General features: G+C 41.3%; 2 protein-coding genes across 6 annotated transcripts in view; one reads left to right on the forward strand and one right to left on the reverse strand.

The window, feature by feature from the left end:
* Positions 1-285: 285 nt before the first annotated feature.
* Positions 286-2,918, reverse strand: LOC134213546 (angiotensin-converting enzyme-like). The gene is made up of 7 exons (XM_062692683.1): positions 2,786-2,918; positions 2,369-2,649; positions 1,699-2,283; positions 1,500-1,642; positions 733-1,440; positions 502-674; positions 286-440 (listed from the first exon to the last, which is right to left on the reverse strand). Exons 2-7 carry the CDS (start codon positions 2,624-2,626, stop codon positions 397-399), a joined length of 1,911 nt encoding a protein of 636 aa, XP_062548667.1. The 5' UTR covers positions 2,627-2,649; positions 2,786-2,918; the 3' UTR covers positions 286-396.
* A 9,464-nt stretch (positions 2,919-12,382) lies between these two features.
* The window catches only part of LOC134213548 (centaurin-gamma-1A-like), a 145,501-nt gene continuing 138,960 nt past the window's right edge, over positions 12,383-18,923 (forward strand). For 2 of the 5 annotated variants that reach the window (XM_062692687.1, XM_062692688.1), the window contains exon 1: positions 13,186-14,101. The gene's annotated coding sequence lies outside the window, so the exon portion shown is untranslated. Of the gene's footprint in view, positions 12,504-13,185; positions 14,347-18,923 lie in introns of those variants that run through there. The other 3 variants (XM_062692689.1, XM_062692686.1, XM_062692685.1) reach the window with 3 other exon arrangements.

Consider the following 18,923-nt stretch of genomic DNA (forward strand, 5'->3'; position numbering starts at 1 on the left):
TTCTTATACCGCGATGCGAAAGGACAGGCAGCATTTTTATGCAAAGGCGGACAGAAAAGTGTGTCTTCAAGGTAGAAATAGCAATATAGTGAACTTCTGAAATTTGCTGGACGACCAATGTTTGGTAGAGTGAAGGAAGACTATTTTAATTTTTAATGCGATGACCAAAACAAAATTTAAAAATTCATACAATTCTAAAGCAACATAATAACTGACGAAATATTGCAGAAAATCTTCTTTTTTATTACTACCTTTTTCATATTTTTTTGTAAAAATTAAGAGAGATTTGAACTTTTTTTAAATTTATTTAACAGTCATTATACAATTATACATATCACACAATTAAAACAATTATAATCATTTTCATCGAAACATTTAAAAAATAGCAGAAGTGTTTCACTTCTTAGAGGGCATAAAATCAAAATTCGTCCCGCCGCATTCTAAAAGATAATTTCAATATGAAAACCGAGAACACGTCAAAATAATCAAACTCATACTCACTGTCCGACGCAGTCCAGCCAACGTGCGCCCCCAAGAACTTGTTCTCCTCAACAAGCCATTCATAAAGCGGCTGGAAGTATTCCAATATGGCATCGGCACTCATCTTACGCTCTCCGGTCAAAATCTCCATCGCATCAGGCCACGGCTTGGACGAACCCAGTGACAGCATTTCCCTAAAACAGTTCAACCATTGACTTTTGCATCTATTTACCAACCATAATTACTCAGTACTTGATCTTGTTTCCGGCTTCAACGCTCTCGTGGATATCACAGTTGTTTAAAGTCTTTTCCGGATCGCCAGGTACGTACTGCCCGGCTAGACGGCAAGCTGCACGATGGAACTGGAACTGAATTACGTAGGATACAAAATAGCGCAAATATTCGACGTCGGCCGACACGTGGTACTTGGCCGGAGCATCAAGATCATCCTCCGTGCGACGGACTGGTGGTTCCACACCGCTGAATTGGCTTCGGAGCTGCCAAAAGCGGCAGTTGTATTCATGCGGTTGAATTTCACCCCGGAACAGACTCCAGCGGTATTTGTCCATGGTGTAGGCGAACGGGAGGAACACAAACTTGGTAACGCCCGAACGATAGAACTGGTTGATCTTCATCTGATCGTCTTCTTCGTAGTCCTTCAGCAGTCCGACCTTCTTGAGATGCTTCGGCGTGGACACCGACAACGACAGCAAATCACCAACGGCTTCGTGGAATCCTGGATTGGCACCACCACGGTATTCGATGGGTTGATGCTGATACTGCAGGTAGTACTGGATGTGTCCGAGCTCGTGATGAACCACAAGGAACTCACGCATGTTAATCCGGGTGCACTGCTTGATGCGAACATCGTCCGTGGCGAAGAAATCCCAGGCACTGGCGTGACAGACCAGATTGCGTCCGTCGGTAGGTTTCACAAGAATACTCTTGTCCCAGAAGTCCCTGAAATTGAATTGCGAATTAGTTATTTACTAATATGATTTATAGAATGAAGCGCGAACTGTGGTAGTTTGGTCATGTTGAGAGACTGGAAAAAGTCGTCGCCCATCTGGAACATCTTCAGTTGGGTGTAGCCCTGCTTATTCATTTCCTTCGTCACGTCCAGAAGCTTCTTTTCCGGGAAGGGTGTGGTGAAATCAGCGATCTATGAATGGAAATTGTTTTAGAGAATCAGAAGGTGCATGAATAAAAAAAACTTACATTCTCCCAAACTTGTCCCCACAAATTTCCTAGAAGATGAATTGGGATCGGTCCAGTTTCCGAAACAACCTCCGGTCCGTACTTCTCCCGCAACTTAAATCGTACATATGCATGAATTTGTTCGTACAATGGTTTGATCTGCGTGATCACATTCTCAACCTGCTGCTCAAAAGTCGGGTCATCATATTCCTTCAACCAGAGATCAGCACCGTTGTCATAGCCATTGAGTTTCGCCACTTCCTTGGTCAATTCCAAGTATTTTTGAAAATCGGGTTTGGTAGGTTTGCCGGCCTTGTTGAACCACTCCAGCCAATAATACTTTAACTCCTCCGGATCACGACTAGTGCCGATAATTTCGGTTATTTCCGGATCGATTGATAAACTGCAGTCGGATCGATCCTTGTACGAGCAAATCTTGACCTTGGCGTAGTTGGACTCCATCCTGGCAACAGCTCCCAGAAGCTCCTTGTACTTATCCTCTGGTAGTGCCGCCTTGTCCAGTACCGTCAATTTCTGAAACCGCCGTTTCAGATCTTTGTTGCGGAACGACCCGTAATCAAATTGTTGCAACTCCCGAGCCACCGACTAACACGTGAATCAAATCAAAAACACAAAAGGTCAAAAACCGATCAAACAAACAAACAACGATCGTTATCAGCGCACTGCCTACCTTTGCCACCTCAGCGAACTCAGTGGAAGCCGCGATCTTCTGCTGCTGGTTGAACTCGGTCAGGTTGGAACCGTACGCCCAGGCAGCGTGCGTTTGTTTGGCCTTCGATTCTTGGAAGCGCCTCTCGCACCGCTCCAGGGCCTGCAACGCTTTGGCTTCATTCTTCGGCAGAATGTCGTTGGAGCGGCGAACGGTTCCAGCATGGAGGGCACCGATCGCGACCAGCACGATCAAAATGGAGAAATGGTCGATGAGCATCTTTGGATGGGCATCCGTTGAAACTAGAATATAAATATACAGAAATTCTGTGTTCAAACAACGAATTCTGATAATAAAGTTGCAGAATCACAATCAGTTGAAAGTAATTGTAATTGAAAGGATTCTTATCACTTTATTCTTCCACGCTGCAATACTTACGATTAACGATGCGACGTAGCCAGATGTTCGATGAGAACTGATCGATGGCGGTACAAGAGTATCGAATAAGTATTCATTTTGTGTAACGAAAACTTCGTGAGAGATAACGCTTCAAAGAGATCGTAGGAATTCAGTTTGAGAACAAAATCGATAATAAAACAAACCAAGAGCGCCTTCGAAGTAGCGATGTATATAAAATTTATGACACAGACCGTTCCAAAAATAATGAAAACACTTTGTGTAATAAATCTTTTTTTAGTCAGTCAGTCTAGTATTGTAGACATTGTAATTTATTATTTTTTTTTCAATTGCGTTGAATTTTGAATAGATTTCCATAACATTTTCAAATTAATAATACAGGCCATCCTGAAGCAACGTGGTTATTTAGTGAAGATATATAGCCACTTTACTTACCAATTTTAAAACTTTCCAGGCAGAAAGATCACCTGAGCACCATACTGGATGGATGGTACCATACTTTCAGAATGAATTCCGCAAACAGATTAGACGGGGAATCCAAAACCCAGCTCCAGCCTGATGTGAAAATGGTCATGAAGTACACTCTAAGTATCCGAAACTATTGGACGTTTCTTGTTGGGACAGTTGCAGTTCAGTTTGTCAGTGTATGCTGTCGCGCAAATCCATCCCCAACATTTTTGCATCGGATCGCGACATTTTAAAATATGTCATGTCGCTCATCTATGTTGTCTAACGCCGGTGTAAAGTATTTTTCTGAATTATTACAATTCGATAATTTTACAATTTTATGTATTAGCATCAGTGTTGTAAAATGTCATTTGCATTCGTTTGTATAATTTTCCAAGAACTTGTTTCAGAAGGTAGCTATCAATTCATGTTGTATGACGAACTTATAGCGGTTAAATGGGCCTACAACTTTGTCTAACGAGACTTTGCTGTAAATATGTAATCTGGGGCGTGGGAGGCAAAATGTCATTCAAATGACATTATGTCAAATGACACGTGACATTTTGGAGAGTTTTCACTCTCCAGCCTTTGATGTTATACTTAGAGCAATGTACCCTTGGACAAAAATATAACCCTACTCAAGCGTTATGAGTACATTCAAAATTATGGAAGAAATTTTGCTTCTAAAGAAAGTTATGAGCAAATTAGTCAAATGACATGCAGATGACATTTTACAAGCCTGATTAGCATAATTCGCAAAAACTGAAAAAAGATTGCACTTGCATTAAAATCGTAATTAATTCAAATTGCGTATGGAGACCTATAACGATGTTTGAACATAAAACTCCCAGAACGCCGTTTCAAATTTATTTTTTTAACATTTCAGTTCTATTAGAACAAAAAGTTAATTGCATAACCCAATACCGACCCATTTTTCTAATGTTGATCTAGAAATATGTAGTATAGGATAATCTAAGATAAATTAAATCCACCTATTTTCGACGTTTTGGCGTTGCAGGGAATTTTCTGGATATGACTGAAAGTGTGGAAAAGCAGGCATCCAGCTACTACCTTCTACCAAAGGTTTGGCACCACCAACGAGCTGGGAACTGACTTCATAATGCTGGGCAAAATGTGCAAAAACGTAATTGGGTGGCAGCCAATCAGCGCAAGAATGTACAAGCTGAAGATCAAAGGCCGTTTCTTCAACTACAATATCATTAACGTGCATTGCCCACACGAAGAGCGACCCAACGACGGGTAAGAAGCGTAGGTACTATGTACAGCTGGATCAGACATACGATGGATTGCCATTGGACGTCAAAATCGTCATCAGTGACATGAACGCTGACAATGAACTGACTATACATATCAACGGTTGCTACTCCGTGATTGATCAGAACTGGGGCAAACTGCACTTCGATCCAAGTAAATAATAGTTGAGGTTTGCCATCTGTTCTCGAAGTGCACGTTTCAGTCGCTCTCAAATGTTGATCAATAAGGCCACGTCCGGTTGGGAAAAATAGGTAATGCTAGTGTGTGGTTATTGTTGCTAAAAGAGACCAAGAATACCTCTGCATCTCCACAATAACCACGGGAAGTAGGTTGTGTTTGTTGGGTGGAGTAATGAGAAACATAGATTGGGATTCACCATGGAAAGTGATGTGACATGTGCAACTTCTATTCTACTAATTTGTACGTACATTTAAAAATGCAGCAGTATTTGCATTTCCTTATCTGATCTTCTAGATTAGATCAACTGATACTCAACTGAGTACTTAGAATACTTGTTGAATGGAAGGAATGTATCTGAGGGCAAGAAGCCTAAAATATAAGAGACCTTTTTGACGGATTTTGTCTACGGTCTCAATGCTGCCGGTGAGATGGTGATGACCCATTCTCACCCCCGATGGCGGTACTAAACTTGTTTTCAATATTTATCGAGTTTTTAACAATAAATGCATTTTATCGATATGTCGTGTGTCACAAAAACATGGGATATTGCTAGGAGAATCGCATGTCCAAAACAAAGCTCTCTCCTAGAATGAGAACATGGATGAACCATAACAATTTGGGACATACCTAACAATTGCTGGTTGAGTTTCAATTTTATACAAAACTTGACACCCATCAAACTGAATGATGCCTATACGGAAAATGTTTGCTGTTGTAAAGTTTTGCGAATCCACGAATCACGTTAAGCTTGAACATAAAAGCAAAATCTAGTCATACGAAGTGATTTCTAGATCAATATGATTGCTGGTAAATCAATTTCTTCAACTTTCTTTACACCGTATCGGATAATAGACAATGCTACATCCGCTATAAGCTAACGCACCTGACTCTGCACCGCCGATCCATTGGACATCATTCGCGATACAGATTTTATCGCCAATGAAGCACGTTGGCATACATAATCGACGTTGCTCGTAAAATTGAGATTATCGTCTATCATCACGCCCAGATGCTTTAATGACCTTACGGAATTAACTGTACAGGTCTTTATTCTTATCCGTTACCTAATACCTCTCCTATTTAAACCACGCGCTATCTTAGCCGTTTCCGTTACCGACCGCATTGCTTCGATGGTAGAACGGCCTTTGTGGGACCCATACTGGTTGCTTGATAAGCCACCAGCACAATCCGTATAGTCCGTAAATCTATTCAAGATTACCCTTTCTAACAATTTAACACTTGTGGCGAGTAGGCAAATTGGTCTGTATGCCGAAGGCTCTCCCGGGGATTTCCCAAGCGTAAGCAATAGCACCAACTTCTACCGTTTCCAACGATCTAGGAAGTTTCCTTCGTCCAGGCAACGTTGGAGGCAGCTCCTGAACATATCTGGAGCCGCAAGAATCGCGTGCTTAAGGGCCAGGTTAGGAATACAACCCGGTCCTGGTACCTTGTTTAGCTTAAGTTTTCTTGCAACGGCGATAAGCTCATCGTTAGTCACTAACGGTACCACGTTCACTGACTCGTACGGTGTGGCGGGCCAGTCTGATGCGTCATGCTTCGGGAAGTAAACTTCAGCGATCCTGGCTAACATCTCCGAGGATTTCTCAGGAGGTGCGCTGTTGCCACCCCCTTTTCAAAGCAGGCTCTCTTACTACGTTTGATTTCGTAGTTCAGAGCTCTGCTCGCTGCTTGGAATACCCGGCGTCTTTTTAGTCTGTCCGCTTCGATCCTAGCACGTCACAACCTACTTCCCTAGCAGCACATATGTTCCTCATTGGTTTCTGCTACTGATATGTGACCAGATTCAGTCACAATCAAGTTGCTGTAACCATTTTTGTCTGACTTGTGCTGTTCGGGTTTTAGCTCTAAAACAGTTTCAGCGAAGGTCAGCTATCGTGCTCGTCCACCAGTGCACCGGTTTACGTTTGCCAGTTGGCATAGTCCTCCTAGGCATTGTTACTGCATATGCTCGTGTTAGAACATCGAAAAACTCATCATCACTAAGGCCTAGAGTCCGATTTTCCATCAGTAGCGATTCTTCCGGCAGTTCTGGGTCGATCTGCGAGGTACGCCATCCTAGATCAGCTTTACCGACCCTAGTTTCACAATTCAGACAAAATTTGGTTGCAGTAACTCAAATGTGACTAAATTCGGTTGTATATGGGTTACATTAACTTATGTGCAACATGTGTGGCGCTCGGAGACCCACCTTGTGGTTCTATTAGGGGTATAGCTGACCATAAAATGCATTTCCTTGCTAGCAGTATACCCTTCGTGAACCCTCCTTTTAGGCTCCACCGTCCATCCCGCGCTGCATAAGGTCACATCGATGCATGGCTCGCCATTCGGTCCTCTAGCATTAGTGAGCCGAGAGACCCAATCCACTGCCCACGCGTTGAAGTCACCTGCTACAACTAATGGTTTAAGACCAGTTAGTTTCGCACCCTAGTATACTGCTCTATGCTCCAGTATACCCTAGTATACAGAGCCTAGTCGGACAGCAAGGCAACATTAGTCTTATTCTCGTTCGCCGACTGCCTCGCAGTGGTTGAGATTTAGCTGAGCTACCTGCATGACCGAGCCCGTCTGGGAGCCGGACAGACCTGCCCACCGGATGGGTCTTTGTTGACTGTGCCAGGACCACAGATCAAATACCATGATGCGCAGGTGGAGACTTGTGACCTTCAGCTCCACACCTCCGGAAAAGCCGACTCCGATCAGGGCCTTTCCAGTCATATGACTTATGTTCGTAATCGAAACACTTGCAGCAGTTCACCGGCTTCGGTAATTTCGTCCAGGCCTCAGATATGGATTACTTCCACTGAGCAGAAGGCTTCAACTGAACCGCATCATCCAGTACTACTTCTGCCAACTTTTTATACGCGGAACTCTCCCGCGCAGCATCCATGCTTCAAGACGATGATCATTTCGCCCTTCGCTCCTTCTTCGCCTTTTTGGGGTTCACAACTTCTCTTAGAGCTGGCTTTTCTACCAGCGAACTTCGGTAGTCCTCGTAGAAGGAGAAACTGGTTTCCGTCGTTCCTTAGGGTTGGCAGTCTGCTCAACCTCCTTCCGACGGATGTTATTAACTTTCCTCTTGTGCAACACCGGCTTGGTACTAGCTCCCTTCAGGTCGGTTGCCATACTGACCTTTGAAGTTGCTCCTGTGACAGTCATGCGTCTGCGGAGTTCTGCAGTCTGGCTTTCTGCCAGCTGCTTTTTTTCAGTAAGGACTCGAATCTTCGAATCGGCTTCATTCCTGGCCTCCACCACTTGGCTCACTACCAACTGTTTTTTCCTCGGTAAGTTGGCGGATCTTTCGTTCCGCCTCCTTACGTACCTGCAGCAAGGACTTCCATTCCTGCTTTGCCTCTACAACCATGTTGTAGAGGGTCAGCACGGACTTCTTAAAGTCCATGCTGTACTTCCCGGCGTTATCCAGAAAAAAACATGATTACGTCCATAAGGTCTGTAATTACCTTCATTTTCATTATTTTTTTTAATTTCCTAATGATATTTGAATGCAAAATATTGATATTGTCGCCTGATTTTTTATCATTTATGTCAATCATGTCCATATCTCATTTTGCTATTATCAAGATTTGATATTATTGAGTTATTTTCGTCTGCTCGGGTACCGGTATAATGAAAGTTTTGTGGATAGTCAGTTTGATACGGCGGCGAACTCTATCCGATCGGAGCAACATGCGGAGTCCAAATTATGTACGGTTGAACTCGTAGATTCTCGAACTCGCGAACGTTTTGGAGTACCAAGAAAATCTCATAGAAAATTGTGCTTCTATTATGCGCATATGTCTATTGGACCAGACTAGGTATATGTCGAGGATAAGAACATTGCAAGAGCCTTGATTGATCTGGTAGATATATTGAGCTGAATTCGATAATGTTTTGGGGTACCTTGAACATCTCGTATTAAAAAAAAATGGGTTAACAAGATGCGCAATAGACATATTGGACAGGATTGGAGATATGCCGATGATGAGGGCAATGCTTAAGCCTTGGTTGATCCAGTAGATACTTTGGGTTGAAATTGAGATACTCCAAACCTTTATCATCTCGTATACCTAGAAATTGTCCACTGTTCCAACGATCAAGATGACTAAACTTGATTGAGTGTTTCTAGATTTATCTGCATGCTCTCAGAAGCGAAATCTCCCAAAGGTTTTTGATTTCTGGGTCTTTAGGGTATACAGGGTGTTCAATAAGTTCGAATACAAATGTTTGATCATTGTGTTTGTAAGCCCAATGTACATATTCTGTATTAGTGTCAGCGTTAGCGGTATATATAAGCTATCGGATGTGTGTGGTGTCGACATTCTGTCACTTGTTGTTTGTTTATTACGCGCGTTGAAAATAGATTGGGGCATCATAAATAGACGTTTTTGAATGTCGAAATCATTGCGGCGTACTTCAAAAATGAGTTTTTTTTAGCCTAATATGGGAACAATTTCATCGACTTTTTGGACAAAAGATTGCGACCACCCAGCTTCCCGGATTTGAACCCTCTTAGCTTTTTTGCTTGGTTCTTTATTATGTTAAAGCTGTACGAATACAAGGTCAGTAACTTGGACCAGTTCAAGGCGTTATTCTCAAAATCTGGAACGAAACGCCCATGCAGACCGTGCGTGCCGCTTGCGATGGGTTTTAGAAACGTTTGAAGCTCGTGAAGAAGTACAAAATAGAGGTCATTCCAAAAGAAATGTTACAAACGTTCCTTATAAATAATACTTCCAATGAAATACAACCGTTATGTGGGAAATGCTACACACTTAAATAGATTCTATGAGTTCGGTAAAACAAATTACTGAATTCGTCGGTAATCCAAAAAATTACAAACATTTCGGTGATTTCTCGGGTGATCACTGAAAACATTACCGAGTTTCGTGAATTTTATTCAATTTTACCGAGATCGGTAATCTTTTTTACCGACAAAGAATGTAAATTGTTTAATTCACCGACTTCGGTAAATTATCAGTAGTAGTCGGTAATTTATTCTAAGTGTGTATAGTCGAAATTTATGAGTGCCACACATAAAGGATATGATTGGATTTTTGTCAGTGTGGAAGAAGGAGTACTTTGGGTATCAAGTCATATTATCTGACGAAAGCAAGTACATACATCACACACTTAATTTTTTTTACCGGGATCTCAGCAAAATGTTAAACTTTTACCGTCAATTTTTTTCGTCAATTTCGCTCGCTCAAAAAGTATTCGTCTATTCAGAAAATAATCGAGTGAAACACGAATATAATAGTTTTATTCGCATGTAGTTACACTAACACACTCTAGTGATGTCTAGCAACATTTTTGTCAATATTCAATGACAGATCAAATAATGTTTTTGTTTTGTTTGAACTTGGCGCGGAAAATAGAAGCACCATGGGTGGGAAAAGTAAAAAGATGAGTTCAAATGAAAAAAAAACTTATTCTACGCCTGCATAATTAGTGCAAGTTGACTTATGACTTTGCAAGAAATGTGAGTAGACCAAGGGTAGTAAGAATTCAACCATTTAATTGGTGATTGATCGCATCAGCGCCACAAAAATCTTCTTCTTCTTCTTCTTATTGGCATTACATCCCCACACTGGGACAGAGCCGCCTCGCAGCTTAGTGTTCATTAAGCACTTCCACAGTTATTAACTGCGAGGTTTCTAAGCCAGGTTACCATTTTTGCATTCGTATATCATGAGGCTAACACGATGATACTTTTATGCCCAGGGAAGTCGAGACAATTTCCAATCCGAAAATTGCCTAGACCGGCACCGGGAATCGAACCCAGCCACCCTCAGCATGGTCTTGCTTTGTAGCCGCGCGTCTTACCGCACGGCTAAGGAGGGCCAAAAATCTATCAAAACAAATACCAAAGTGGTCGTCAGCGATGATAAACTGATAACGATGAGCGATTTATTGTACGGAAAATTTAAAAAAATCTTTATAAACGAGTTCACCCGTATAGGCAAGTGAGTTGGAGAGAAGAAGTGCTCAGATATGAACCAATACTAACAGAAATACCTGTGAAAAGTATGGGTACAATGGGCGAGTATCACGGAAGAAAATTCAAGTGAGCCATAAAATTATCAAAAACAGCTCGATTTCAGCTAAAAATATCGCTGGAAGAAGGATGACTTTCGGAATCAAGTCATGTTATCTGACGAAAGCAAGTACAGCATATTTGGATCAGATGGCCGATGTATGGTATGGCGGAAAAGGAATATTGAGATACAGCCGCAGAATCTGTTTTGAGCAGTAAAGCATGGTGGGGGCTCCGTCATGGTCTCTGAGGTGCTTGAGCGCAACCGGTGTGGGAAAATTTCACATTATTGTAGGAATTATGTATCACAAAATGTTCATCCTCATTTTGAAAGAAAATTTGAACGCCAGTGCTGAGAAATTGGGCTTACAGGGAACATACATCTTACAGGTTGATAATTACCTCAAGCACACAGCCCAAAGTACTAAGCTGTAGCTACTCTATAATACCCCAATCAACTCAAAACGCCTCCTCAGATCCCAGATATGAATCCAATTTAACTCCATCGGAAGGTTCTGGACGACAAACTTTTCGCAAAATTCGTGAAAGTCATATTTCCTAAAACAACGAATTGAAATTAGTGTTGAAAGAGAAATGGAAGAATATTCCGTCCCCTATTACGGCTAACTTGGTCAGTTCCATACCACAAGAACTACAGTCCATCATAGATACACAGGGGAATCCAACGAAATATTGAATTCCATTCTACAACTCCTGTTTTCGTTTCAAAAGCGCGCTAAACCTTACTAGACGAATACTTTTTGAGCCCGTATGAATTGTTATGTTTTGTTACCTTTGTTTTGTTATTGTTTTATTTTTCTGTTTGTTTTTTAACAGTAAAGATGAATTCATTAATTTGCTACACAATGTAATCGATAGTTTTATTTTTTTGAGCTTACTAGATTCTATCTTTGACATTTTCTAGAAAACACACAGCTAGACGAATACTTTTTGGACTCACTGTATATTGAAAGGTGCTGAACGACAAAATTCGTAAAAGTCACATTACGTAAACATCACATTACAACGAATTGAAATTAGCATTGAAAGAAGGATGGGAGAAAATCCCGTCCCCCGCTAATTTGGTCAGTTTAATTTTCTAGAAAACATACAGCAAGACGAATACTTTTTGGACTCACTGATTCTTTAGGCTTTTTAGTCGATTTGTTATTATTTGTCCTTAAAATCTTATCTATTTCTGATCTGATGTATTTCTCAAAGCTGATATCATGATTTTGGCGCTCCCTGAGGCCCTTGGCCGGGGCCAACCTGATCTAAATTAACAGCGAAAATAGGGGTCCCAAAACCAATGCGAAAGTCTGAAGAGGTACCTCATCAAACATTTCTAAAAAAATATCTTAAGAAAATATCATTGAAATTTAGATAGTGACATTTTGTAATGATTACCACATATGTATTATGTACTATAACATTTTGTTTGTGACTACGGCAATTGCGCTCTTATCAACGGTAAATTCAAAAAATACTTTTATTTTCACCAACTTTCAGTCGTGTGAACGCTTCTCTCATCAGATGAGTCTAACGCTAACGTTACTGCCGCAATCGAGTCACCCCTCGCCTTTCATTCTACTTTTATTTTGATTCTTGTCCCGTTGTATGTTGACTGCCTCGGCTGCCAGCATGTAACGGGGCCTGTTGTGTGGTGGTGTACCATTCAACATCGCAACGTAGTGGTGTCATTCAAGTGAGGTTCACCCACACATTTTTCACCGTTCACCTGTACGCAGACGAAGTGCCGAACGCACACACCCACGCAATCATCAGGTACCATTTTTTTCGCACGGATGTTTTTAGTTGCGGGCTTTGGTGTGTGTACAGCTATTTGTGTTGCACACGTGTGTCGGACGAAGGATGGTTGTACAAACAAAATCTTCTTCGCTTGCGAGTGTTTGCATGCTTTTTATGTCGTTATTCATCTGTTCGGTGGTGTTGTGTTTACATTCATTTGCGTTATTCAGAATGGAGCACGAGCATGAATAACAGTGCTGCTAGCTGATCACGACTATCAGATAGAACTCTTTTATTTATCATTTAAGAATACTAAGCCGTTCATAATAACTTTGAGAGAAAAAAACGAAACGTTACATCTTACATTTTTCATATATTTTATTATTTTATTGTTGTAGCCATTTCTTCTCCATTATTTAGGTAAGCCTTAAATTCAAAAACAAAGGTAATAATCCAAGAACAAACGTCTTCTGCTGTTGTTACTTTCTTCACGCGACCCAACACCAGTGGTGATAACGGTGTTGATAAATGGTGATTCTTGGCTAGAAAATATTTAAAGGATCGTTTTTCAACGGGAAATTGGCTCTTAACCAGACATTGTTTTCCTTTTGTTTTTAGGCCCTTATTTAGATTATAATCATGATTATTTAATTTTATGCTATGATGATTATAAATCGAATATTTCAATAAGGAACGGCATCCCTGCCGCTGCTTCGGCTTTCCGCTGATGATGGCGATGATGGTGGTGCGGAGCGTACAAACTTCCCACACATCGACAAGCCCGTTCAGCGTTCAGTTGAGTTGGTACTCGCTTCGGAAGCGTATCGTGATTTTGCGCGAGTTCGCGACCCTCTGTAGGAGTTTCATACTCTGAGTGCTATCCGGCCAGCCAGTCAGCAGTGCCAGTGCCGTGACCGTGTGAGGTGCCAAGCACAGTGTTGATGTTTTGTTGCAGTTGTTTTGCTGAGAAACGACACTGCGGAAGATCCTACCTTGGAGGTAGTGATTGATAGAAGTGAAGTAGTTCCGATTCGTGCGTGTCATCAATCAATCGCGTCTTCGTCGTAAACTCGATAGAATCCTCGCTGCTGAAACAGCAGCGCAGTGCAGACGTAATTCGTAGCATAAGTGTGTCAAACGGGTTGCGATTCTCTTACGATTTTCTGATCGATTTCTTCGCGGCACGGAGTTCCGTCGGAGGGAAGACAGTGCGGAGGAAGAGCGTGTTCTTATTTCGCGGTGCATCGTGAGCTGGAAGAGTTTTGAGCCTGAGTAATTCGAAGATTATGATGCTGGTTATAGTTGTTTGGCCGTTCTGCGGGAACAAGGAAGAATCGCACAGCAGTGAGCAGTGCTATCGAGTGTTTTAGAAGGAAGCAAAGCAGCCAGAGAGTGAATGTACACAGGTGAAGAAGATTGAGTGAGTGCGAGTGAGAAGGCAAGACGGACCAAGTTACATCGTTCGCTGTCTTGACCGCGGGGGTTGTTGATTGAAGCAGAGCACGGGGCTGGCCTGGCAGTGGCCGGTCGACGGAGTGTTGGATTGCGCTGAGTGGAGCGTGTTTTCGATTTTGCTTTGGTTCATGCTGTGTTCCTTCGGGAAGAACACGGGCACAGACGGGCGTATATTTGAGGTCAGTTTATGAAGAAAGCTTACAAGTTTGAGTGGTGCACTGAAACGAGAAGAATCCTGGAAAGTAGTGCATAAATCGGTGCATGGCTACAATTTTGCAGCATTGTGCAACACGTCGTTATTCGAATGCTGCTAACGGTTGGTGCTTTGTTTATGTTTTTGATTTTTAACGTGGTTTGTGTTGAGAGAAATCTGTTACGGAATAAATTCACTCTTTTAAAATTAGATAAATTGCTCATGCCTCCGGTAAGGAAGATATTTTCTATTTCTTCCTTGAAATGTTTTAAAATTTGAATAGCAAATAAACATAAGCTACAAGACGCTTGTATATCTGTCGCCTCTAATAGAAAACTGCAATTAAAATTGTACCAAGTGATTTTCAAATCCAAAATATATTTTGGATTAAACAGATAATTTTAAATTTCCTCAAGGAATTTTTATAAATTTTTACTTTTCACAGAAAATTATTCAGAATTTCTACCGGAAATTTTTTTGCTTTGAGTTTTGCAGAATTGTATGTACAGGCATAGTACTCGATAAAACGTAAACAAAAAAATTTTTTTTTCTGTTTTCTGATTTTAGTTAAAATTTTAATATATTTTGATCATGGCACATACGTGGGGTCCTTCATATGCTGCGTAGTAATTTTACATCCACCCAAAAAACAAATCTGACAATTATTGTATAAAATCTGGGCATATACAATTCTGTAAGCTTTTTATACAAATATTGTATTAAAATTAATACAAATCTGTATTATTTTAATACAATATTTGTATAAAAAGCTTACAGAATTGTATATGCCCAATTATTATGCAGTTTCTGTAAGGTTCTTATGCAAAACTCTATTAAAATCTGCTATCCCCTGGTTGGGTGTCTGATTTAAACACCATCGTAAGCTTATAATCAATTTAGTTGCAGAACTTTAAAAAAGCAGCGTGTCATATGAATATGACGATTGGTACATCCACCCTAGTTTTTTAATTTTATTTATTTTGCTATGTTTTTGAAGCTTTTTAGTGGAATGTCTTCACTTGTCATAAGACGAATTTGTACAAACTAGTCTTATGACAAGTATGTTTTTTAGTTATTTATTTATTTGATATAATAATTAAGGTCTATTCCCAGGAGTTCCTTAAACAAATCATCCCTGGATTTCACTAGAGATTCAATCAGGAGTTCCTTCTAAGATTCTTCTAAGAATTCCAGAAGAAGTTTATCCTGGAACAGCAGTTTCTTCCATACAGGATTTCACTTGATATTCAATCAAGAGCTGTGCGCCTATTTGCGTGCGGCGTGAATTAAGTTTCTCGGAAATTCCTCCGTAAGTTTCACCAGGAATTTCTCCGTAAGTTCCTCCATGAATGCCTACGCAAGTTGCTTCAGGAATCTCTTCGAAAGCTCCTTCAGAAATTCCTTCGCAAGTTCCTCCGGAAGTTTCTCCAAGAATTTCTCCAAAAATTCGATTAGGACTCATAGGCATTACTTCAGAAATTTCTTGGCGAATCCTTTCAAAAATCTTTCAAAATTCCATCTTAAATTTTTGTCTTAGAAATTTCTACGTCTCCTTTCCTAGAACTTCCACCAGAAAATTATTCAGAAATTCCCATGTAAATTCCTCCTGATAATCAATCTGAAGTTACTCCCGACATTCCGCCAAGATCTCTTCATTAATTACTTCGAGGTCTTCCAGAAATTCACTTTGAATTTCTTTAGAAACTCACGTAGAAGCCCTCGATAAGCATCTCCCACTCACGCCCCGGAAATTCTTCAAAAAATTGCTCCAAGAACTGTCCCGAAAAATTGTTCATAATTTTTTTTTCTTCGGGATTTCTTCCGGAAATTCCTTGAAAAATTTGTCTGCAAATTCATCTGGCTATTTCTCCAGATATTCGACAAAACTCTTTTGGAGCTACCCCCAGAAATTACCCTTGCAATTCCTCTGAAAATTATGAAGAAATTATCTCGGAAGAACCAGCCGGAACTCTCGATAATGTCGCGGGTACTCTAAAATGTAGCAAAAAAAATTATTCAAAAATCCCTTCATGATTGTTCGAGAAATTTTTCCAGGAATTAGCAGCAATATCTCCGGAAATTCTTCTAGAAATACCCCCCGTCAATAATTTTCCCGAAAATTACTTCATGAATTTCTCCAGAAATTTCTTTATAAGTTCCCCAAGAATTTCTTCATGAATTCCCCGGGAATTCGTTTCAGAATCCCCACAGAAATTTCTCAATCTATTCTGCAGAAAATTCCCCCAAGAACTGCCCCGGGAAGTTTCTTTTTTAGGACTACAGTTTCCGCCAAATTAAAAAAAAAATCAGATACGAAAATTATTTTGAGCTTTTCAGTGGAATGTTTTCACTTGTCATAAGACGAGTTTGAACTATCCCATTTAATTGCACCACTTGATTGTACCTTGACAGATACGTATTTCGTATCTGTCAAGGTACAATCAAGTGGTGGAATTAAATGGTATAGTACAAACTCGTCTTATGACAAGTGATAATCAGATATTCTTCCTGAGTTTCCTATTGAAAATCGTTTGCAATCTCTAGAAAGAAATTCGGGAATACTTCAGGAAACTTAGTTGGGTGAATTCTTCCGGAAATTTATTAAGAAATGAAACAGTTTACTATAGAGATACTAAACGATTTTTTGGGAGAGTTTCGGAAGGTTTTCCGAAGGAGTTTCTAATGGATTTTCTCAAGGGATTTCCGAAGGAGTTCCTAATAGAATTTCCAAGGAACTCCAAAAGGAATGTCTACATGAAATCACGAACGTATTCCTAGCTGTTTTTTTAAATAAAATTCCTAAAAGAATGTGACGGAAGTAATTCTAAATGAGTTTCTTAAACAATTTATGTAGATCTAACAGAATTTGTGGAAGGGTTACTAAAACGATTTTTCATGGAAATGACCGAAGGACTTCCTTAAGGACATTCTGAACGAATTCCTGAAGAATTTTCTAAACGAACTATAAAGGGAAAATTTGAAGGGATGCAAAAAATTCCTTCCTAGAGTTTTCGAAGGAATTACTGTGGGAATAACCGAATAGATTACTGAAGGAGTGTTCGAAGGAATATCTGAAGATTTTAAGTTCCTGTAATAATTGCCTAATTTTTGAAGTAATTTCTGGCAGAATTCCTAAAAGAATTTACAGTGGAATACCTCAAAGAATTTACGAAGGAATTCGTAACGGAATTTCTGAAAGCATTTTCAAATAAGTCTTGAAGGAATTCTTTTAAAAAAAATCCGAAGAAATGCTTGAATTAATATCCGAAGAAATTCCTAAAACAATCCGGAGAAAATCCTCATGGAATTATCGAAGATAAATCTCAGAAAAGCAGGCTCGGAAGCCTCCTTTCAAGAGGCTCGGAAGCCTCATTTCGAGAAGTTCGGAAGCCTTCATTCAAGAGGCTCGGAAGTTTCCTTTTAAGAGGCTCAGAAGCCTTCTTTCAAGAGGCTCGGAATTCTTCTATCAAGTGGCTCGGAAGCCTCTTTTCAAAAGGTTCGGAAGCCTCCTTTCAAATGGCTCGGAAGCCTCATTTCGAGAAGTTCGGAAGCCTCCTTTCAAGAGGCTCGGAAACCTCCTTTCAAGAGGCTCGGAAGCCTCCTTTCAAGAGGCTCGGAAGCCTCCTTTCAAGAGGCTCGGAAGCCTCCTTTCAAGAGGCTCAGGCCTCCTTTCAAGAGGCTCAGAAGCCTCCTTTCAAGAGGCACGAAGCCTCCTTTCAAGAGGCACGGAAGCCTCCTTTCAAGAGGCACGGAAGCCTCCTTTCAAGAGGTTCAGGAAGCCTCCTTTCAAGAGGCTCAGGAAGCCTCCTTTCAAGAGGCTCAGAAGCCTCCTTTCAAGAGGCTCAGAAGCCTCCTTTCAAGAGGCTCAGAGCCTCATTTCAAGAGGCTCAGAAGCCTCCTTTCAAGAGGCTCAGAAGCCTCCTTTCAAGAGGCTCAGGCCTCCTTTCAAGAGGCTTGGAAGCCTCCTTTCAAGAGGGCCTCAGAGCCTCCTTTCAAGAGGCTCAGGCCTCCTTTCAAGAGGCTCAGAAGCCTCCTTTCAAGAGGCTCAGAAGCCTCCTTTCAAGAGGCTCAGAAGCCTCCTTTCAAGAGGCTCAGAAGCCTCCTTTCAAGAGGCTCAGAAGCCTCCTTTCAAGAGGCTCAGGCCTCCTTTCAAGAGGCTCAAGCCTCCTTTCAAGAGGCTCAGAGCCTCCTTTCAAGAGGCTCAGAGCCTCCTTCAAGAGGCTCGGAAGCCTCCTTTCAAGAGGCTCGGAAGCCTCCTTTCAAGAGGCTCGGAAGCCTCCTTTCAAGAGGCTCGGAAGCCTCCTTTCAAGAGGCTCGGAAGTCTTCTTTCAAGAGGCTTGGAAGTCTCCTTTTAAGAGGCTCGGAAGCTTCCCATCAAGAGTTTCGGAAGCCTCCCATCAAGAGTTTCGGAAGCCTTCTTTCAAGAAGCTCGGAAGCCTCCTTTCAAAAGGGCTCGGAAGCCTCCTTTCAAGCGGCTCGGAAGCCTTTTTTTCAAGAGGCTCGTAAGCCTCCTTTTAAGAGGCTCGGAAGCCTTCTTTCAAGAGTGTCGGAAGCCTCCTTTCAAGAGGCTCGGAAGCCTCTTTTCAAGAGGCTCGGAAGCCTCCTTTCAAGAGGCTCGGAAGCCTCCTTTCAAGAGGCTCGGAAGCCTCCTTTCAAGAGGCTCAGAGCCTCCTTTCAAGAGGCTCAGAAGCCTCCTTTCAAGAGGCTCAGAGCCTCCTTTCAGAGGCTCAGAGCCTCCTTTCAAGAGGCTCAGAGCCTCCTTTCAAGAGGCTCAGAAGCCTCCTTTCAAGAGGCTCAGAGCCTCCTTT

The sequence above is a fragment of the Armigeres subalbatus genome, chromosome 2 (genome assembly GCF_024139115.2).
Source record: "Armigeres subalbatus isolate Guangzhou_Male chromosome 2, GZ_Asu_2, whole genome shotgun sequence".
In the NCBI taxonomy this organism is placed as follows: Eukaryota; Metazoa; Arthropoda; class Insecta; order Diptera; family Culicidae; genus Armigeres; species Armigeres subalbatus.

What these genes read in the sequence shown, in the direction of transcription:
- LOC134213546 (XM_062692683.1), bottom strand. Translation starts at nt 2,626, where the DNA reads ATGCTCATCGACCATTTCTCCATTTTGATCGTGCTGGTCGCGATCGGT. An exon ending in GGGGACAAGTTTGGGAGAAT is followed by an intron (nt 1,643 to 1,698) that starts GTAAGTTTTTTT and finishes TTCCATTCATAG; the next exon opens with ATCGCTGATTTCACCACACC. An exon ending in AACATGACCAAACTACCACA is followed by an intron (nt 1,441 to 1,499) that starts GTTCGCGCTTCA and finishes ATTCAATTTCAG; the next exon opens with GGACTTCTGGGACAAGAGTA.